The following is a 22,985-nucleotide window of genomic DNA, read 5'->3' on the forward strand; positions in this document are numbered from 1 at the left end:
TCACTCAGCCCGGCTCCCCCCTCAGAGCGGCTCCCCACTCAGCCCGCCCCCCCAGCCCGGCCCTGGCCTTCTCCCCTCAGCCCAGCTCTCTCCCCTCAGCACGGCCCCCCCAACAGCCCGGCTCCCTCCTCAGCACGGCTCCCCGCCCCCCCCCGCCAGCCCGGATTCCTCCCCCAGCCCGGATTCCCCCTCAGCACGGCTCCCCCCAGCCCGGATTCCCCCTCAGCACGGCTCCCCACCCCCAGCCCGGCTCCCCCGCCTGAGGGGTAGCCGCCAGCCTCCCGCGCCCGTCGCGCGCCCCCGCAGGACTACAGCTCCCAGCAGCCTGCGCGCGGCCTCCTCCTATTGGCCGGCGCCGGCAGGAAGCGCCCTGCGGGGTGAAGGGTCAGGAGCGGCCGGCGAGCGGCGGTGGAAGGGAAGGCGCAGGTCTCTGCCCGCGGCCGGGCGGGCGTTGGGGTGGGCCCGGGCCGGCCCCGGGGGAAGGCGGCGGTGTCCCGGGGGCGTTGGCTGCAGCCCGGCCACTTGTCTCAGGGAGCGGGATAGGGCTGAGATGACAGAGCCGGGAACGGCTACTGGGGGCCTGGCTCCGGGGGGTTGTGATGGGGCTGCAGGGGAGCGCGGTGCAGGCGGGGCCTGGGGCGGCGGTGAGGGGCTTGCTGCACGCAGGCCACAGGGGGCCGGGCTGGGCGAGGGGGTGCTGAGGCCTGTGTGCGTGACTTCAGTCCTATTGCAAAAGCAAAACCGCGGTAGCATAGTGCTGTGCCGTGGCGGGCCAGGGAATCGGGGCTCGTGAATTTACTTGTTTATGGGAACAGCATACTGGCCCCATGTTGCTGTATAGTGCATAGAAGAAGCGTGTATAAATGGCTCCCTCCCCTGGGGAGTAATAGTTTCCCTCATGTGATGTCAGGAGTACTTGAGAGATTTCTTTTCTGACAAGGCATTTATATTGTGCTTATTGAAGGGTTTTTTTCTCTTGTTTCTAAAAACCTAACCTCTCCAAGGAGTCCATCATGGAAGAGTTTAAAGATGAAAGTCCACCTGAAGAATTACTTGATCACTTAAAGCTTTCTGATCAGAAGTCTTCAGAGACTGGTCCCAAAGGTGCACAGAATCCTAAAAACATTGAAAGGGAGTGTACACCATGTTCAGCCAAAGATTCCACCGCTGCAGATGAGTGTTTCCATGACTGTCATGACTCCTTTGAGGCAAAAGAACCTGTGCTGGACGATGAAGGGAATTTACAGAATGATGAGAATAGTGCAAGGAAGCAGACAGAACTAGATGAAGAATACTTACTAGAACTAGAAAAAGATATGCCAGAGGAAGAAAAACAGGTAATGCAAAGTATCTATGTTGAATATACAAAGATACATTTTCAGTGTCGTGTTTCTGAATGGTCTGTGACTGGCATGAAAATGGACCTTTAAAACTCTCTTATGTGTCTAGTTTTACTGTTCTTCTGCTTTTAAGTAACGTATTTTTGTTAGCTTTCCTTGCTGTTCTGAATCATAGCATTCTGTTGCAGATTTTTGCCTACTTCACCAGTGTATAAGGTTACTGCGACTTAGTGAGATTATAAGAAACAAAAATCTCCCTGTCTCATGTTACTTAGTTTGTGTGCATTCATTGTTTCACCTGATTAGCTGCAAAGTGCTTTTCCAAAGCTCAGAGCAGGTTTCAGGATAGTTCTCGTTATCTGAAAGGTTAGTTTATGTAATACAACTAATTAGGATTAAATTTGAAAGTAACCCTATAGATTACTTAAGCTTTAATCAAACAGAACATATTAAATGTGTGATTCTTTTTTTCCTTTCAGTGTGGTTACAGTGGACAAAATGTTTGGGTAATAAACTGGATAATGTTGTGCGGAGTAACAAAATAGGTCACAGGGGAAGTCCAACAGCCTCTGTAATGGTGTTTACTGCCCTGTAAGTCTGTGTGAAGCAGGTTTTTTTTGACCCTTAAGCAGTGGTGTCATTTGACTGCAGTTAGTTTTCAAGGTTCTAAGATATTATGGTCATCAAGTAGTTAGGGGAAAAAAGTATAACTTTATTTTTTTCTAACTTTGAGAAAACTTGTTAAATCACTTCCAGGATTAGACTCTGTTCACTTGAGTAATGTGGTGAATTTCTGTTGGTAATTGTGTTCTCATAGCAAATGGTGGAAGTCTTGCTACTGATTTAGGCTTTTTTTTTTTTTCCCTGATTTTTTTTCAATTGTAGCTTGTAAATGGTGGGAGAGTAAAGCTATTAAATGTGTCCCAAAATCAGCTATTGCAATTTATTTTTTTTCACCAAACACTATTTTTTGACAAGTTACATAGCTTGAACAGGTCATGTTTCAAAGAACTGATCCAGACTCTTAAAATCAGATTGAATTATCCAAACAAGCAGTTGGTTGTACTGAAAATTGAAATAGTGGTGTACTACTGTATTATTTGGCAGTTGGGAAGAAGATGGAATTCTGACGTGTTGTAACTTATGTGAAGGGAAGACTTCAGCAAACGTTATTTTATAGTCTTGTAGGCATGAATTAGATCTTATTTTAATAAAGGAAATGGAGCCCTTTCTGGAAGGCCAGCTGCACAATTTGGATCATGGGTAACACTGCATAACTGATTATGATGAGGCAAGGAGAGTGGAGTAGGGAATAGTAGCTGACAAAAGAAGGCAGACAGCATCATATGAAAGCATTACTTCACAGGGGGAAGATAGTGTGTTGTATAGCTGTATATTATATATATATAAAAAATATAGCTGTATAGTTTTTATACTGGAAACTCCCAAATCACCAGGAGCAAAAGAAATTACTATTGTAATGGACAAGTTCTACTAAAATGTGGCATTTGATGAAAATGAAGGGTCATATCCAATGAATTTTTTTTAAAGTCCTTAAAATATTACAAATGTTTCAGTGAATTTATAGGAGCTTATTACTCTTTTGTACAGGCAAGCTGATCTTTTCCAATTCAACTGACTCTGTAAAGCTGGACCATGCTTTCTTAACTGTTGGCTAGCTCTGTGTGTATAGTAAAAGTAAATAAATGTTGGCTTTACATTGCCCAAAAAAGTTGGAAAGAGGGGTTTGGCAGTAACTTGACTACACCATGGTCTTACTGTCAGCCTCTGTAAATAGAGAATGAGGGGCAGAAATATGCAGAGCTAAGATGCCAGAGGCAACCAAATGTCTAAATTGTTTGTTACAAACCAGTATACAGAAATTTAATCAAGTTGTGTCTCAGATAGTTTCCTTGCTGGTAGGGTGGGATTTCTGACCAAAATATATCAGTGAAGACAAAAAGGTAGTTTTAAATCTGTAGTACAGGTAATTATGTTAATATAGAAGTTCCTTGAGATGGAAAAGCAGTACAGGATTAGTGGGTAAGGGGAACATGGAATATAATCTCCTTGAAGTAGAATGACATAAAATGTAACGCTTTTCTGCTGCTTGACGTTGTAGGAGTATCTCCCTCTCTGTGTGTCTCAATTTTGACATCTGTAAAATCGGCATAATGATGCTAACCAAGATCTAATGATGAATAATAAGAGGGAGAAAAAGTCTCAAGAGGTAATCGGGTGTATCCTTTGCCTCAAAAGGGCCTCTGGAGGTCATCTAGTCCAACCTCCTCCTCGAAGTTAGATCAAATCGATCAGCCTGCCCAGAGAGGCTGGAGACTACACAGCCTCTCTGGGCCCCTGTTCTAGTGTTTAACTGCCCTCATGGTGGAAACTTTTTCCTTGTATTCAATTAGAATTCCCTTTGTTGCAGCTTGTGACCATTGGCCCTTCTTTTTCTGCATGCTTACAGAAAGAGTCCGTCTCCATTTGCTCTAGCAATAAAGCTTCCCCAAGCCACCTTTTCCTAAGGCTGAACATACTCAGTTCTCCTAGGCTATCTGTTTAGGTCATGATCCCCCGCAGTGCGCTGACCATCTTGGAGACCATCCACAGGACTCCCTCTGGAAAGTCTATGTCTCTCTTTCTCTCTCTCTCTTCGGTTTTTGGTTTTTTGTTTGTTTGTTTTTTCCAAATGGGGAGAACAATAAAATTGAGCACTCTCCAAATGCATCCTCTCAGGTGCTGAACAGAGGGCAATAATCACTTTGCTTGACCTACTCACTATGCAAAAAGCATCCCTTTGCCCTTGTGCCTTTTCCAGTTCAGACTAAACCCTCCCTTTTTTTTACTTGTATTTATTGCTGTACAGCAAGGAGCATTGTCATCATGAGTCACGATGAAGCTTCTGCAGCAGCCTGTAACTTGAAGGCAACTTGAGAGTTTCATGGACAAAATGCTAAAAACTGGGGCAAAATTATGTAGTACAATTAAACTCTAGAAAGAGCATCAGGCCTGGAAATTGGGTGTGTTAGTTTTCGTGCTGCTCTTGTTTCTGTTGGATTGTTAGGTAATCACTTAATTTTGCACATCAAATTTTGCCTTCTGTAAAATGAGCAAAAGAATTGTGAATGTTGAATACTTGCATTCAGCTTTCTGGAACTCCATTGAAAGGTGCAGTGGGAGTACAAAATAATAACTTGAAAGCTGGACAGATGGCCTTGAGAAAGTATTGAGACAGCTCTCATCTTTCTGTAGGCTGATTTCCAGTGATATTTAACACTTGTGCCCTTCAGCTTGGTTTATGGTTATACCTAATGAAATGGATGGATTGCATCTCTTGGTACCACCATAACTATTAGATTGGCAATACTTACATTGTGAACTTTATGTTCCATGGAGAGCTTTCTGAGTGGATTATATAAGCAGTCTTTAAAATACAGCTATTTTTTTCTTCAACAAAATATTATTGGTATCTCTTATAAGTAGACCTTGAAAAATCCAGAAATTAGAGGGGAATTAGAAGCTTAGAGCTGTTGTTACAACTGTTGAAGTAGCCCATTTGCATGATCTTACCTTACATCACCCTACATTCTCTGTGTAGTAAAACCATGGGGATGGGTCATTCCTGAATTGCCACTGCAGCTTTCCCCATAGTATTTGGAATTGATGGCTACAAATTTTATTTTTATTTTTTAAAGTGTTCGGTATATTTTGGTTATGAAAAGACTCTGCTAAATGATGCAGCTTTTGGGAAAAAAATACTGCAATTACAGTCTGAAAACAGTTGCTGTACATCCATTTATTCAGTTTTTCACACATCTTAAACCTCCTTCCAATAACTCAAAAGGTCATTTTTGATAAGGGCAACATGATTTTTGTGTTTTGCAGCTGGAGAAAATGAGACAGAAATATTCAGAACTTACTTGACTGTTTAGGTTGTGACCAGACACTCAGCAGCAGTGCTGCATTTGCTACTTAGGCAGTCCTTGATCAGTTATTCTCAGCCCCCTGCTGCCTCCTTCATTGTGCTGGAACACCTCTCTGTGTGAATGTGCAGTGAACTAGTTACAGGGAATGATTCAGATGAAAAATAATGCTCTATTTTTAGATCAAGGGCGGTGCTGGTAAAAGTAGACATCAAATGTCAGCATCGTGATGGCATACAGAGGTAAATAGATTTTCTTCAATTAGACTGCTTGCCTAAATAATAAAAACTTCCTATAACAGTGGTTGCAGCACCATAAACTATGTACGCAAGTCATAAGGAGATCTGGATGTTAGCCCTGCTCAAATCAAATTTATGCAGCTACATCTTAATGTATTTTTTTTTTAAACTAAGCTCATTGTTGTGTGTTAGCAGCTTTAATAAATAAGTTCTTCTGAGTGATGTTCTCCAATAACTAGGCTGTAGAAAAGAAAATCTCTAATTTATTCTGGAGATGCAAAGATATTCTAGTCCTTGCTCTTGCTCTGTGTGTTTATGCATATCCTATATGTAACCTTTCATGGTAGCAGCTCTAAATCTCATCCATGGAGAAGCTGCTGCAGAGATCAAACTGAAGGAGTAAGCAGTTGTGTATTTTCTCTGCTATATTTCGAGAGTCCCATATAGCGAGATTTCTAATTTTAAGCAACAGGAATTGCTTCCAGGGAAACAGTACTGGTACCATAAGAAGTCTTCTCTGCACAAGAAAACAAAGTTAAGAACTTGAAGGGATATTAAGACACAAACCTGCAAGAACTATTCTTAAAAACACATGTAGTGTAGAGCCTGCTTACTTGCCTGGACTTGTAACTAAGCTTTTGAAGAATTAAGCAGCCTGTAATGAAATTCATTTTATAAATTTTTTGTTGTTTCAAAAGCATACTGATTGCTGCCTCAGAAGAGGCACTGAGCAGTAAATTGCTTTTGATGCATTACAAACAGATTTTTCTGGTTATTTGTCATTGACAGTGATGGCTTTGACGTTGGTCTAGTCTGCAGAATTAATCAGAAGACACCCAACAGCTGTTGCATGGTAATTGTTTCAGTCTGACCTGGTCCTCTTCTGGAGGGACACCCATTAATTACGAGTTTATCCAGCAACAGGATTCCGATTCCCTCATGCTCTTCCATCATGACAGATGTTGTCTTGTTCGTTGGGCCTTATCTGGCAAAGACTTAAGCACCTGGCATAGTAAGCTCTTATTTTGGATACAGAACACTACTTTCTAGCTGCTAGAAGACCCTGGAATAACTATCTAATATTCCTCAAAAGCAGTTCCCTCCTTTGGGCTGTTGCATGTGCGTTATTGCTACAGCTGGCTGGTCATGCTCAACTTTTGTTTTAACACTAGGAAATGTCAGCCAGACAAGGAATACAGCTCTAGTAGAGGAGATTCTGGATTAGTATCTTGCTAGCAAATCTGTAAGAATTAAGTGAAACTGATCTTTGAGAAATAGTATTTTTGAGTTATACCTGAGATTTTTTCAGTTCTGGGCTAAACAGTAAAATTTCCTTTTTTCTTTCTTTTGTTGTTTTTTTTTCTGTTTTCTCCAGAAGTTCTGGGCTGTGTTAAGAGGATGCTGTCTTAATCAAGAAAATTCCTTTAAACTGCTCCTCTCCTCACCATTTCTTCTCCATGCTTCAGGTTGATCCCATTGTTCTTCCATAAGTTACAGCTTCTGTATAGAATTTGCTTTTCCAGGGGCTGAAGAACCAATCTGGGATTTCTTCTGAGGTGGTTTCTCAGGTGTAGTCATGCATTTCAGCGTTTTGTGTTTTCCTAGTTCCATCTGTCTAACATTATGTAATCACCTTGACTCTCAAAGCTCCTTTTTTTTCTATAGTATTTACAAAATCAGAGCTAAGGTACAAAATGGAAGATGGGATACGGTGAAGCAAGTCATATTTTGGAGCAGTCCTCAGGTGTTGATCATTTGGAGATGGTCTCAGAACTCTTTCCAGGAAGGTTTATGTGGTTGGACCAAAAACCCCCAGATTATTAGTACATGAGACAGTCCAACTGACTGCACAGCAGTAAAACTTACTACAGAAGTTACTGACAAATATGAATAAGGAATATGCCTTTTGTTAACAGTTCTCATCAGCATTTAAAAATTTTTGTATAGCAATAAAACTTGTAAGACAGTTGGGTTTTGAAGGCATCACAATGCAGTCTTGTGAAATAAAGTAAAAGGTGATCCCCTTATTCAAATGACCTACTTTAATAATCTCAATCCTGTATACAGTAGAGCACCAGTACTAAATATGCTATTGTTTTTGTTCAAATTGGAGGAAAAAATGGATTGCTAGATTAAGACTGTCCTGTCTTATGGATTGCAAAATAGAGTAAAACATCATGTTATATTTTCTGAGTTAAAGCTTGGAGAAGTGCATTTGAGAAGTGTACCTGTATCTGCTAGAGTAATTAATTCCAAGTGCTGGCGAGAAGAACCTTGATAAAATCTGGAGTTAGTCTCCTTTGTGTTTTGTAGTTCTTTGGATTAAAAGAACTTTGGATTTTTAAATTTGGATTAAAATGGATTAAAAAAATTTGGATTTTTAAACAAACATGAAAGTCTTTTGCTGGATGGCAGTTTAAGAGAAAGAGTGAGAAAGTATACCTTTCAGTGCTGCTATCTGATTTTAGTCTTAGGTTCATTTTTGCATTTTTCTGGTAGATGTTGATACTGTCAAATGGAGATCACTTAACCCATCTCCACCACAAGTTGTCAGCTCCACTTTTCTGAGTGAGGTTGTTTCCTCTGGAACAGGAACAACTGAATGGCATGTATTGTCACTCAGGAATAGTCATATTTAGTCTGGGGTGTTAACTTAAACTTTTAGACTGTCTAGTATGGATGTGACCTATTGTTTCTGGAAGTGCTGCTTACGATTTCAGGAAAAAGGTGGCGATTTGGCAGTAGGAAGACTCTAAGTCTTTACCATGGAGTTACAATCAGCAGAGATTGGCCAGAGTCTAGTGATGCTTATTACTCTACCTCTTGAGTGTAGAGGGCAGATTTGGCACAGTTTTCAAGTGACAACTCTAGACGTATTTGAAAAAGAAAATTTTTTGAGTGACTACAACCTTAAACTGAAATTCAAATACCTGAATGCATGATACAGCAATAGCTTCACAAAACTGCAGGGGGAAGCAGCTGACTACTAATGGATGACTTGGAAATAGAATTGGTATTTAAAGCTGAGAAATGTGTTCTTTATCTGTTTAAATTCCTTGCTTCTGTGCACCCTTTGAACTGCAGTAATTTTAAATTGACTGCTACTTGGTGACCTTACAAACTGGTATATGAGATGATGCAGATGTGCATTGTCACATTGTATAAATAGCCTTGCAGAGAAGAGAGTGCGCATTTTCAGCTCTTGAAAAAACTGGAGCCAAGAACAGTTCCCTAGCAAAGTTAGATCAATTGATCACATAAAATGCATAGGAACAGCCAGAGGAAGCATAGTTGGAAGCATTACAAACTGAGGGTGTTTGTCCTTCAGCTCTCACCAGCTATATTTAAGGATTTTACTTCCAGCACTTTTAAATTGGTTACTTACAAAATAAACAGTGAAAATGTGTAGGCTCCTTTCTTCTCTAATAGTAAAACCAAAAGCATTAAAAGCCTTATTCTAACCTTGAATTTTTTGGCAGAGCAGCTGAGGTCCAAGGACTGTATTTGATGGCCTTTTTTTTTTTTTTTTTAATTGTGTACTTTATTGTCAGAAGGCCAAAACTGTCTTTTCTCGTTGCTTCAGGTCAGGTCTTAATCTTCAGTATCTCTAGCTTGCCGGGCAGGTTTATGTTAAGATCCTAATTTCTTCAGAATGTGGACAACCGTAATTCAGTATCCAAATCTGTAAACATTTCTTATCAGATCCTTTAAGAATCATATTACTAGTTAAATGTCATTATTTATTCTGGACTTCAAAAAATTTTTTGGCTTCGTACATAAAAATCTAATGCCTGCCACTTGGAATTTGTCATCTTTGTGTTAATAAAATCTGAAAAAAAAACAAAAACCAAACCCTTAACATTTTGAAGACTTTGAATAGCAGAAAATTGTAATGGAGTGTAAGTTGGGGAAGTTGTGCCTGACCCCGATGTTGTATATGAGCTGCTTCAGGGAACATAGTGGTTCAAGATACCATTTCCTCAGGCAGAGCATTCTAGGAGTTCAGCCTGACCTACTTCCCTCACCGAGGAAAGGGTAGCCTGCCCTGCAGCTACTTACATCTTTTTCTGAAAAATGAGTGGGTGGGGACACTGAAATGACATTGTGCAAAATTTGTCCCAAGGACAAGTCACTAACAATTTTTTCACTCTGGGGCTGATATGATCACAGTAAACTGATGACCAGTCAATTTGCAATTGTCCACTGAAGCTGGAAATGTAGCACACTGAGTAAAGAGGTTATGTCTTCTAACAGCAGTTTAGATTCTGGTGTTTTTTTGTTTGGTTTATTTTACCCTGAATTTGACTAGAAGACAGATTCTAACAGCATCCATTGGAGCAGTCCTTTCAGGTTAAGTGTACATTCATCCAAAATAGTTGACTTTCCACTGCTTTTGTGTTAGATTTTCTGTTAAAGAAAGGTATGTGTGTGGGAGTAAATTAAGTATTATTGCATGCATTTCATTCATATTATTTCATGCATTATTTCATAAATATCATGGTGTGCTTTAGAGGGCAGCATGTTTAGGATGTGACGTGCTAATATGTATGCTTTTACATTTTGTAGAAAAGCTGGGGAAATTTACCTTTAGGGATAGTCTCCTACTATCTATTGCTTATGGGTCATACTTCAAATACAAATCCATAATGATGCTTGAGGTACCCTATACTTTAGCTTTTTTAAAAATACTGTGAAAAATTGTAGTTTGGAATCTAAGGGACAGCCAGAACCCCATAATACAGGGATGTCTTGAAAACATTGGGCAAGCTGTAAGAGAAATAGTGGTTTGGAAGCAGGACTGCATTGTTGGCGTCGTTGCTTTCCAGGGAGCTGAGTAAGCTGCAAAACCATATAAGGTGGTAACAACGCTGCTGGCTTCTGAAACGTGCTTAGACACCACCTTTTCTGGTCAAATAGTCAGAAGTGACCGCAAGACTGTCGCTGACATTTGTACGTCTGTAACAGTTGGATGACTAATAGTCCTCTGTCCTTCAAGTTTGTGCAGTTTGATTCACAGGCGAGAGGACATAGCGAGGAACAAGCTTTCGGAGGAGGAGAGCTGTATGAGTCATCAGCTTCCCGGTTTGAGTCCTTAAGCTCTTTGGTTGCTCAGAACATTCAGCAGCCCATGTTTCCCCAGTGAACATGGCCATACAGCCACACTGGTCTTTATTCTGTGCTGGTGAGCTTCCAGGTCACAGTCCTCTTGGCTACCTGAGAAGGAATCCCACAGTTGAAGAATTTATTATTTTTTTTTGTTCCTTTTACACTTTTTTTTAAAATATAAAGCTTGTTCTCCTGAAGCCTTCTTGCAGCAAATCGCTTTTTATATTAGTATTTAATATTTAACCGGGGTAAGCATATAATACTTTGTAATAACTTTAATAAAATTAAGCAAAATAATAATAATACAGGTAAAGCTCTTCATCCGGTATCCCTTGACTGTAGGGTTTCTGCATCAGGAGTACTGTGGCCATGCTGCAGTTTTCATTTCATACCCCCCAAAAAAAAATGGCTTTTGTTATTGTAGAGTTGTAACTCCACCTTATGCAACAGTGAATCTGTTAATGGCACTTAAAGGCCAGTTCTAAATAGGTCATGAGCAATGAAGTCAATAGGGCTAGTGTTTCAAGCATTTCTTTTCTTCAGTGAGGGTTGTCTGTGTAGATCTTTCACGTTTTCCAGTAGGATCATCATCTCTAAACCTGTTCTGTGCTGAAATCTGGCTGCTTTGTTCACTGGTATGAAAATGACTTCTGTTGTGCTGACTTTGACTTTATATGCATTCAAGAAGTTTTACCAATTTCTTTCTGTGGAGGGCCAGCTGCGATGTGCAGTGACCTTGCTGGAGCTGTTCTGCCTGGCACTTTGAAAGTTTGGGTGCAGCTTTCAAATGCAGTTAACATGCTCCTTCAGCTGAATGTGCACTATCCTGCCTATACAGGGTAATTCACAAATAAATCTGTGCTCTTAATGCAGCTTGTGTCTGAAGTGCTTAAACTTGTTTGTATACTCATATTTAGAAAGCACCAACTGGCCTGCATATATTGGTGCAAGTGACATTGTGGAAGGACTTGTGTAGATTTGTCAGTCGACCCTGGAGGAAAGCCAGTTTCTAAACAGTGGTGCATGTTTTGTCTGACCTATGGTTTGGGTTTTTTTAAATGAGAGGAGCAATGAGTTTTAGAAAACATATTTCTAAAAAACAACAGGCGATAGGAAAGAATGTAGTGATCCTAGGCATGTATTGAAAGGGTCAGAGGATGTTTCACTGTGTAATTTTGTGTGTCAACTGAATGCCATTCCGCTGAGCCTAGTTTTCAGAGCATTATGATCTGTTATTACTAAGATGGTGACAGCAGCCAGGTGAATTACTTTCCAAAACCAATAAAAGCAAGAGGAGAGAACCTCTGATTTTGTATTGTTTGTCAGTTACTTGGCAAAGCTGTGAGATGGTGCACTGCTCCACAAAGAGTACTATATTTAGCTGTTTCCAAGGAGATGTTCTGTGCGATATTGATAATTGCATTAATCCTTGATTTACACAATCTGCAGGAAAGGAAACTGCTCCTTTTCCTAGTGTTGGCTTTTTAATTGGTCAATGATCTGTAATTCATAGACATATATAAGGATGTCTATTTGTGTATGCATGTGTGTTCGGCGCAAAATCAGTGGTCAAATGATCATTTTTCTACCATGAAAATTATTCATGAACACGAGCATTGCCTCTTGATGTTACGGTCTTACTTACACTGCTTTGTTTTTACTTCTGTGAGGTATGTCTGCATGTGAAAGACTTCCATTGTAAATAGGTTGAAGAGATGGCTTGGTGACATCCTGTGCTTTCTGTGTCAAAGGCTAAGAGCATTCATGTCGACTTCACTTGTGCCAAGAGTACTGTTAAGATATTCATGGTTGAAAACACAACTCTGCTCAGCATGTGCAATTTTCACTGTGTAACAGAACAATCTTCCTGTCTCTGGGTCTGATGGTTTAGTCACTCTCTGCATAAAAAACCTTTCAGGGCAGTATTATCCATGAACCCGTTTCTACTGCAGTCAGCTCAACATGCCTTGTACATCTCTGAAAGTAATTACCAATTTCTGAGGTGGAATTATTTCAGGCAAAACCTTTGAACTCTACATCTAACACATATTCTACATAGTTGACCTGCTCTAGTTGAATTAAACTGAGTTGGAAAGGAGAAGCAAATAGCCAGTTAAAAAGCCAACATATTAGTTTAAACATGTAATTCACTATGAATCCTCTTTCTGCATACTGTTGTCCATGAACTGGAATTCTTTAATTGCCTTGTTGTTATACTACAGTGTTTCATAGATATAAAGTGTACCAGAAAGTGATCTTGGTACTAGTTAGAATTCTTGTTATATTTTATTCTGATTTCCATTCATACTTCATTTGGAACTGCAGCTGACCTACTTGTTCATTTCAATTAAATACTTTGAGACATTGTCTTTTCTTTTGTAGAAAAGAAGAAAGGAGAGCACAGGGCTGAAGGAGAAAGGAAATGAGCAGTTCAAGAAAGGAGGTGGGTTGATAATGTTTTAACATCATATGGATGTTAAAGAATCTGAAATTAGTACTTAGCCATCATGGTGGTGTTGCAGAAAACCCACAGGAAGATCTCACACCTATTATTGTTCAAATGTATCATCTATATCATTTTTCATCATCATTTAGAGAACAGAAAGAAATAGCAGACCTCCTTAAGAGTTAAGTTTAAATCACAAAGCCTTGTATTACTAAAGCAGGATTCTCATGAAAGGGAAGTGTTTAAATCCAAGAAAGTGATACAGAATTGACTGCCTTCCAAGTGCCAAGGTTTCTTTTACTAATCAAAAAAGAGTTCCACTAGGCTGAGTTTTGCTAATGTGTGTGCTTAGAATTGATGCAGGACTCGGTGGCCCAGTAGCTCTCTCATACCTTTGTATATTTGCATGTTTCCTTTTATCCACTGGCTCTATCTGTTACATATTTTATTTATGTATGTGTATGAGTATATACAGACATCTATATGTATGTATACACAGAGATGTAAGTACACATAGGTGTGCATATATGTATATGGATACACATGTATATGTGTATATAGAGATGTATACACGTGTATAACTGTACCAATGCCTTTAAATAAAAAACATAAAGGAGGAAGTGTTTTTGACACCTGCCTTTCATTTAATTTTCTGGTGGCTGGAGGATTCACAAGGAAACGAGGATATGCAGATTTGTACTTGCCTCAGTCAGCAGGGACACAAACAAGTAACTTCCCCTTCCCAAAAGTATACCCTGATAACCAGACAGTGGCCTTCCTGTGGGAGGTCTCTTATTGTGTGCTAAGAGAGCAGGATTCCTGGGGAATGATTTACGAGTTCAGGCAAGCTTCAGAGCAGGCAGAAGAAAGCCGCTTGGACCATGAAAGCAGCAAGCCTGTAATGTTGGCTGAATCACCCTGTGAAGCCTCATCCATAGCCTTTTTGACAAATTCTTTAGCGGATCTTTTCAGAGAGCCTGCCATAGTCCTTACTGATCAGAAGTACACGACCTTTTAAGCACCTGGATGGTCACCAGCTAATGTGCACAGGAAGAATTGCGCTGTTTTGAGGACAGTGTGTTTGTCAGCTGGCAGGACATTGTTCAGAGTCAGTACAGGGCCTTTTCACTCTTGACTCTACTTTTATTAGAAAATTAATAACTTGATAATCCCATGTGGTTTACCGCTGCTCCTTGCTTTAGACCAGACTTGATAATGGATGACCTCCGGGTGATAATGGGCTTGTGGCAACTGACCTTTGAGTCAGTCACTGAAGATGATGTGACAAAATATCTCCATAACTGCTTTAAACAGGTATCAGTGCAGTGATGTGCTTCCTTACAGATCAAGAATATGCTTAATCTAAAGAGATTCTACAACTAAGCCTGGTAACTCAAATAGAATTAAACAATTCCAGGGATGAGAATTATATTCACATCATGCTGCACTTGTTACATTAAGCTCAGAACTATATTTCTGCTTTTACAAGGGTGTTGATTTGAAAATGATTGTCTTTGATCTATGTGCTACTCAGGTACGTACTTTGTGAGCAGCTACTGATTCTGGTTTAATATTGCATCATATACTGAGAAATGTTTCCAAAGAATTCATCGTAGCCATGTGGTTCACTGATTGTACTGGCATTTGAAATAAATGTTCTGTTTTGGGTTTTTTTGCTATTGCACCTGCAGACTATGGAGAGGCAGAAGACTCTTATACGAAGGCTCTGCAGATTTGTCCAGCCTGCTTCCAGAAGGATAGGGCTATTTTATTTTCGAACAGAGCTGCTGCAAAAATGAAACAGGTGAATATTCTTTATATTTTATGAAACATCATGTATTGATTATATGACAAACGCAGTAATGAAGTCATTAGGATACATAAAGGAGGCAAAGGCATAAAGCTGTCTGCAGGTTTTGCTGCTTGCTAAGTCTGTCATGCTCCTGGTAGAAATGCTGCTATGCTTGGTTTTACTGAGGATGAATACAAACCTGAAAGTTGCAGTTGGAACAGCTGTTGAAAGTTGCTCTGCTGCATTATGTTTGAAACACTAATTATTTTTTTTTTCAATCTCCCTATTGTAATCAAATTCAAAGTTTATGTGGAACAGATGTCTTTAGGTATGTTTAATGTATACAGACCATATATTAGATTGTTTAGAATTTTAGCTAGTTAGTGTTTTTTCTAAAAGCCTGTTTGTCATATACTTGTCTTCATTTAATTGGATAAAATGCTTTGAGGCATAAGCAGGAGCTCCTAACTATGGCTTTATTAATTCAGTTAGTCTGCTTCCTTCACAGTTGCTATAGTAGGACAGACCTAGATAGCAGGGGATGGTCTGGATAGAGTGGCTGCAGCTTTCTTCATGTTTTCTATTCCTTTGCAGGTGCTCAGATCATAGAACCATAGAATGACAGAATGGTTTGGGTTGGAAGGGACCTTAATCATCCAGTTCCAACCCCCCACCACGGGCAGGGACACCTTCCAGCAGGGCAGGTTGCTCCCAGCCCCGTCCAGCCTGGCCCTGAGCATCCCAGGGATGGGGCATCCACAGCTGCTCTGGGCAGCCTGCTGCAGGGCCTCACCACCCTCACAGTGAAGAATTTCTTCCTTATACCTAACCTAAATCTACCCTCCTTCAGTTTAAAGCCACTCACCTTGTCCTGTCCCTACAGGCCCTTGTACAAAGCCCCTCTCCAGCTTCCTTGTAGCCCCTTCAGGCACTGGCAGGCCGCTGTAAGGTCTTCCCTGGATCCTTCTGTTACCAGAATTGGCAATATACTTAGGTAGCATGGATGGCATAGAACACGGTCTGTCTGAACAGAACTTTTCGATTCTTTAGGAGGAGAAGATGCTAAGAATTGAGGAGAAACCACTCTCTATTTTTGCCTTTGTTTTTAAGATTAAATTATTACAGAAAAATAGTACAGTAACTCCTGTCTTCAGCTTATCCTCCTGCAAAGGGAACATTCTGGCAGTTTTCCTCCAGTATTGGGACAGATGCAGCTTTGCTTAGAAATGTACCTTGCAGCCAACCATATTTAGGCATAAATAACACCAGTTCCTACTCAGCATAGAGTATTCTTGTTTGGCTAGAATTTTCTAATTTGCTGTTGGTATACTGAATTGTTTGAGCAGACAAGTTAAAAATGGAATAAATTCTGTAATTTTTATTTCAATGTTCATATGAAATATGAAAGCTGTAAACCGAAAAACCTTGTAATCCAGATGTCAAGTATTTATATCACTGGGAAGCTAACCCAGTAGTCTCCAAAGGAGCCCCAGATGATAAAAGATCAGTGGAACCTGCCAAAGAAATACATTACTTTGGAGATTGATTTTTATTACTAGTAACTTACCCATTAAGTTTGTTCTTCCATACCTGTTGCACCTATTTGCTTTGCACTACAGTAAAAGCTTGTGAGGCATTCTTCTCTGAGACAGCTTCTGGTTTATGGAGAAGGAAATAATTCCTTGGGTGTAGAAAGATTACTACTACTTCAATGAACAGTACAAGCACAGAACAGCCTGGTTATTTTATTAATTTTTTTAAAAGCAGTCTTAGTTTGGGTGAAAATTGGATCTCTTTTGCTATTTTCCTTGTTTTGTTACAAGCAGATTGCTTAACTCTCATCTTTTAAGTATAGTTGTCTGGCTGCACTAAAATCTTGTCCTTACCACTTCTGGAAGTCTCATGCATTTTCCCTTGTAGAGAACCCTGTATTACTGCTAAAGGTAGTATCTGCTTTCCAAATGTCTTACCTCATACTGACAGGAATTCATCTGGGACTCTTGGGAACCATCTATTCCAACCCCTTAATTAATTGACAAAGGTAGAAAAGCCATAGCTGGGTTAAGCCAAGGCCTGCAGATGTGACTCAGCCTTTTGACTGTAGCTTGCTGCCGGCTGTTCAGTGCAGACGATTAGTGGGGCAGCCGTGCAATTTGAACACTGGCAGCCTTCACCGAGAGGAAGCTAATCACTGCTAAAGAGCTTTACATCAGAAGCAACGGTATGAAAAGCCTTCATTACATGAACATGCCAGTTCCTTGGACAAACCTTTTTGCTTGCAATTGTAAATAATCTGTTTCCCAAGAAATATGATTTAAACATAACAAAACTATTTTGTGTTCCAGGTCAAGACAGAAGCTGCCCTAAGTGACTGCAGCAAAGGTATGACTTTTTTTTGTTTGGGTTTTTTTTCCCCCTCTATGTGCTGCTCTTGTGCCAGATCCTTCATGCATAAATTATGCCATTTAGTGCCTTACTGCAGAGCTGTAATTTTGAGCATAAGGGTCTTTAAAGAATTTAAAGAAAGGCTGTGATGGAATACACCTGAATCTAGAATTACTTATATTATTTATTTTGTAAAATGCCTATCAAAATTTTCCTGTTTGTAATAATTTACTTTCTATTCTCTTGTGCCAATAAGGCTGCTCTTTGTACTACTTTTTAACAGGAAAGTCTTTTTATTATGGAAGGTGTTTCCTTACACCTACTATTTTAAACCTACTTACACCTGCCATTTCCCCCCCCAAACCTTGGTTTAATCCCCAAGAACTGTGAAGCTTTGGAAAAGCATTATCAAGTCCCTTTTGTGCAAGTGTTTTCTTTGTCACAAGGGCTTATGCCCTCCTGTTCTTGTCCTGCATAGTTTTCTCTCTGCAACTGCTGGTGAAACGATTTCAGCTGTGCATTGCTTTATTGCTTCCACCCACTCACTCATGCTTAAGTATTTGTTAAATTCCCCACAACAGCTGGGCAAAAAAAGTCCAAATTACCAATCCGAAAACTAATCCGATGGCTGTGTACCAGTACCGCTTGTACAGTAAATATGAGTTTGTATGTGATAAAGGTATCTTGAAGGTAACAAGTTTTAGCTGGCTTCTGTCACTCTGGGGGTTTGCCTTGTTTCAGTGGTGATGCATTTTGAAAAATGCTTCTGATAATTTTGAGGAGGCTGAAAGGGAATCAGGCTGCTTTGCAGCAGTGAGACTTCAACCTACCATCGCTTGATGCTCCCCAGGGACTTGGCTTACAAACTGCAATGCAACACTTGGAGCACAGCAGAGCAATTCACACTAACCTGCAGCTTGCTGACTGTAGCATTGTCTTTGTCCTTCCAGAAGAAATAAACTAGAATATTTAGCTAGATAATCTTAGATATAATTGTCCTGAGAACCATTTTATAGGTTTAGTAATTATAAAATGGGCAGGCTTTCATACTCACTCTTCCTATGATAAAAAATGGATGAAGAAATTCTTGAGAAATTACTATTTGCAGCTTCCTGTTAAAACTGAATGCTAAACTTAACTGCATCTGTGAACACAGTCACAGCTGCCAAAGGTATAAGGAGAGGGAAAGCTTAAATTCATTCAGTATGCCCCTCTGCTAACTTGTAGAGCTAATATAACCATTTGTGGATTCCCCACCCAGTTTTGAATGTTTGATATTAAATGGAGAAGAACACCAAAAGTTCTCCTGAAGTTTGTCTCATCTTGAAGTGAGATAAGCAGGGAAATGCTTATTTTCCCTGCTACGTTTATTTTAGATATCTTTAGCTGTAACCTACTAAGACACGCATTAAATATACAAAAGCTGAAAAATATCTTACAGGTCCTTAAAATTTCCGAAGCATCACTTGGAATCTCTGCATATACAGTATTGCAAAATTATGTTTCCATGTTATAAATCACTTCTATCTGTGATAGATTGTAGACATTAAATGAAATTTGATTATTTGTATTAGACTTTTACAGGCAGATGCATGCCTTTCTGAATTACGACTTAGAATCAAGCAGAGTCACAGTTTAAAAGCTAAGCTACATTGTAAACGTAACTATGAAGAATTTAATACACACTTAAGAATTCATTTGAGGGGTGTAAAAATGTTTAAGTAAAATACTGTGCTTTGTTTTTGTTTTCTAGCAGTGGAATTAGATCCTAACTATATTAGAGCTTTGCTGAGGAGAGCAGAACTATATGAAAAAACAGAAAAACTAGATGAAGCTCTGGAAGATTATAAGGCAGTCCTAGAAAAAGACCCATCAGTTCATCAAGCCAGAGAAGCTTGCATGGTAAGTCTTTTTAGTATACTTTGGCCTAACTTTAAACCAAGGTCTTTTCTTTCCTATTGTAAATATTCAATACTGTTTATGCAAGCAGCTTTATATGCAGTGATGCTAACCACTTTTTCAAGTCTGAAAGTGTAGTGGTTTTCTCATCTGGTTTTACGTAAGGAAGATTACATGAACTGCCACAACTGCCATGGCAAGTCTCAGGTCTATAAAGCATAGTCCTCTTTTTACCTTTGTAAAATGAGTGAAAGTAAACATGTGTTCTGAGCTGTAAGCATCTAATTACATGTTTAGCTCTTGAATAGTGTGCATGCATGCACATGCACACACTTCGTTCTAGTTTTCTGATGGAGGCTGTTAATTGTATTTATGCATGTGCTAGAAAAGATTACCTGAGCACTGCTGCATTTTAGCAGCCATCATTTCAATACTGATCTGCAATTTGGAGATCAGAATACAAGCACCCTATAATACAGCTCTTGCTGGCTGTTTAATTAGTAGGAATCTGGTTTTCCTTCAGTGGAATTATTTTTTTGGATTGGTAAATTTGCAGTTGAATGCCTTTATGGCATCGTTATGAAATAATTACTTTTTTGGTGAGTTGATTATATAACTTTGAGAAAGGCAAGAGAGACAGGATTCTGTCAGCCTGTATCTGTGTTTGTATCTGCTTTAAAATGTTGATATTTTTGTTTCTTGATTTAGCTGTTTTCTGTTCCTGTGCTTTGCTATGCCTTGTGTGTGAATTGGCCACTTCCCATTATTTTACCAATAGTGACTGAAGTCTACTATTAATCTTCAAAACATTAGTCTTTCACTTGAAGAAGAACGCACCTCGTGCTTGCAAACAGCACTCTGTCGTGATTCAGCTGCTTTCTTCATTCTCAAGGGGAAAAAAAAACCTGCAGTTTAGTACTGTGTTCCAATGTCCACTTTCACGATTTTCAAACTACAAATACTTCAGAAATTAAGCATTTCTTGCAGAATCTTTGCATTATCTCTATAAGTTTAAGGAAATGCTTTAAAAGCTTCCTTGGCCTTTAGGATATGTCAGCTTGGATGAAAAAAGGTAAACCCCTAGTACTGCCTGAAACCCCAATTTAAAATGTAAATAATACCTACCAATGGGGATTTAAAGTCACTGCCACAGCCTGCTGAGTTGAGGTTTTAAGTAACTATTCGTGTAAAATACCAGTATGAAATGATTTTTCTAGTCATATTTAGTATGCTAATGCTCAGCGTGGGAAATAGCTGTGGATTGGACAAATTCAGAGGGTCTTTTCACAAGGATAGCAAGAAGGGAAATTTATTTTGTGCTCTTCTTACAGCCTGCTTGCTGTTCTTATTTTTAAAAGATGGTATGAAGGCTGTGTTGAAAGGACAAATGTGGTAGAGATGTAGCCACCAACAGCCTGTGGTTTTGAAGGAACATGTGCTAATGAAAGGTAGCCACTATACAAAGTACAGCAGTGATCCCTTTTTATCAAAGTGGGAGCTTCAGCTCACGGTAGGTAGATGGCTTGCAAGCGCCAGAGAGCCTGGAAAAAGAGCTGACCATTTTCTGCAGGGAAAACAGCAGTCGAAGTATTCTTTACTTCCATTTCAAGGTAAATGGATGCAGTTGTAAAATGTAATTCTTAGTTGGGTACCCAAATCCGTATACCAATACTTGACTTTATTTATATCTAGTTAAATTTTCAAAGTGCATCATTATTTTAGTTCAGCTTCACATCAGTGAGCCTGCAACATATTCAGCCCCATAAAGGAAAAGAAAAAAATCCTTTGCTTCACCCACAAAATTCTCTAAACCCACATTGAATATGTCGATGCAGAAATATTTTTTAAAGGGTTAGGTCTAATAATTTTAATACTCCACTTAGAAAATAAATCATTAGTAGCGATTCCCGCCCCCCCCCCCCCAATGGTGTTTTAAGTGACAAATTAGAAACTGCCTTTATAGCACATTAAACAAGATGCCTTGCCTGAAATTACAAAAAACATGAAAATCCTTTGGGATCGATTGTGCTGATGGCAGAAAAATACTCTGCTTAACTGTGTAACTCGTGTTAGTGTTACCACTATGGTTTCACAAAACAGCTAAACTGATGTACTAACTACCTGCTGTTTACAAAACTGTCCAGTTGCTTTCCTTGTGCTAATGCTGGTACAGCTCATATCTGACCCTAGGGGAAGGCTGGTTCTATGTATGAATATGGCAGGCAACTAAGTCTGCTAAAGGGAAAAACAGCAACAAGCAAGCCCCCAAAAAAACAAAAACAAAACAAAACAAAAAAAAACAGCAACCAAAAAGCCCTAAAGTAAATACTTTTATATTGCCTTGGCTTTTTGCAGTCAGGCAAGTCCTGCTGCAAGTCTAGTGAGAAGGAAAGATGTGGTCAGGGCAGTGCAGGAACTGGGGCCATCTCTTTCAGTAGCCCCCACTGACAAGGTCAGTTTACTGTACTGTGAAACAACCCCCTGATGCTTGTTGCATGCATCTAGTTGAGAACAGGAGAGCACTTCATCACCTAGCTCTTGGCAACGGCTTAATAAATGACAAGCTTGTCAAACATCATTACTGCATGGGTAGTGAATGTGATGGGTCCATCGCAGTCTAGAAAAGAGTACTTGTGTTGGCCTTGTTTATAGTCTCCTAGCTGAGACTATAGCTTATTTGATCCAGGAATTCAGCCAAAGGAGTCTGCTGACATTTCTAAAGAAAACGATGGGGTTTATTTTCTGCAGCTTGTAGTCTGTTAGCGTTAGACTAGCTCCAGAGTGAGGCCTAATGTAATCTAGCTGGTTGCTTTGTAAAATAGTTAATTAAATTAACTATAATAATAATAATAAATATATAAATAAATAAACAATAAAAGGAGTGCATTTTAGCAGCTCATCATGCTAATAACAACTGTGAAGATCAGATGGATTGTTAGGAACCACCAAACCACCCGGTCAGGACTCCACAGATTAAGACCTGGGGAGGCTCTCAGTAGTTGGTATGAAATGTAAGGAGTTTAAAATACATATATTTTGGCGGATTGGAACTCTGTGAAAGTACAGCTACTGTCCTTTATACCACTTGCAAAAAAAGACAATTTTCATTCAGTGAATATGCCTCTAATCTCACAAAAGAGTCCTTGCTCAGTAACCGGTAGAGATTTGGACTAGCAAAGAGTCATAAACAGTGCTGCTGATCTTCCTGGCCATCTTTCAGGAATGTTTTAGAATGACGAGTAATTTATATTTCGTTTTTGTGGCTGGGAAGTACAGAGGTTGACAATCACATATACCTTCTGCTCCTTGACCTCATTTTACTAGGTAGAGGCTTTAGGCTCACATGTGGTACAGAACACTTTGTACAAAATGCCCTTAATTTGCACTGCAGTGGGATTTAGGACATTCTGCCCTGAGTTGGTCCTGTTCTTTCTCAAGTTTCAGGGTAGAAGCAACCTTTTGAAACTGAAGCTTAAAACTCCCCTCTTGAAAAATTGTTGTTTTACCCTTTTTAAAATATTCATGATAAATACCTAAATTTCATAATAAAAACCAGTTCCAGCTGTAATGTTGACTCCACATATGTGGTTATTATATATATAGGAGACTAAGAAGCTTTGGGTTTTTGTAAGGTAAAGGGCATTGCTCTCTGCAGAAATATCACAGCATTTTTCCCCCCTCACTGGTAATGAAAATGATACGTCAAGAGAATCTGAGTATTAGCATCATTCACTATTAGAGCAAATCTTTCTCCTTCCTGTACATAGAAAATATTTCATATACTGCTTTACAGAATGTCACGATGTTGTTAAATGGCAGGTTAAAAATATTAAGTACACAGTAGTTGTTTTC

At 39.5% G+C, this 22,985-nt stretch overlaps 1 protein-coding gene across 2 annotated transcripts in view; it reads left to right on the forward strand.

Moving 5' to 3' along the window:
• The first annotated feature begins 354 nt into the window (after positions 1-354).
• Positions 355-22,985, forward strand: part of TTC1 (tetratricopeptide repeat domain 1) — a 34,027-nt gene continuing 11,396 nt past the window's right edge. Inside the window, exons 1-6 of one of the 2 annotated variants that reach the window (XM_040604075.1) lie at positions 355-426; positions 1,005-1,337; positions 12,994-13,054; positions 14,749-14,861; positions 17,195-17,231; positions 18,988-19,136. In XM_040604075.1, the coding sequence (XP_040460009.1) occupies positions 1,014-1,337; positions 12,994-13,054; positions 14,749-14,861; positions 17,195-17,231; positions 18,988-19,136 (684 nt within the window). In that variant the 5' untranslated portion in view covers positions 355-426; positions 1,005-1,013. Of the gene's footprint in view, positions 479-1,004; positions 1,338-12,993; positions 13,055-14,748; positions 14,862-17,194; positions 17,232-18,987; positions 19,137-22,985 lie in introns of both variants that reach the window. The other variant, XM_040604074.1, reaches the window with a different exon arrangement.

The sequence above is a fragment of the Falco naumanni genome, chromosome 8, assembly GCF_017639655.2.
Source record: "Falco naumanni isolate bFalNau1 chromosome 8, bFalNau1.pat, whole genome shotgun sequence".
Classification (NCBI taxonomy): Eukaryota; Metazoa; Chordata; class Aves; order Falconiformes; family Falconidae; genus Falco; species Falco naumanni.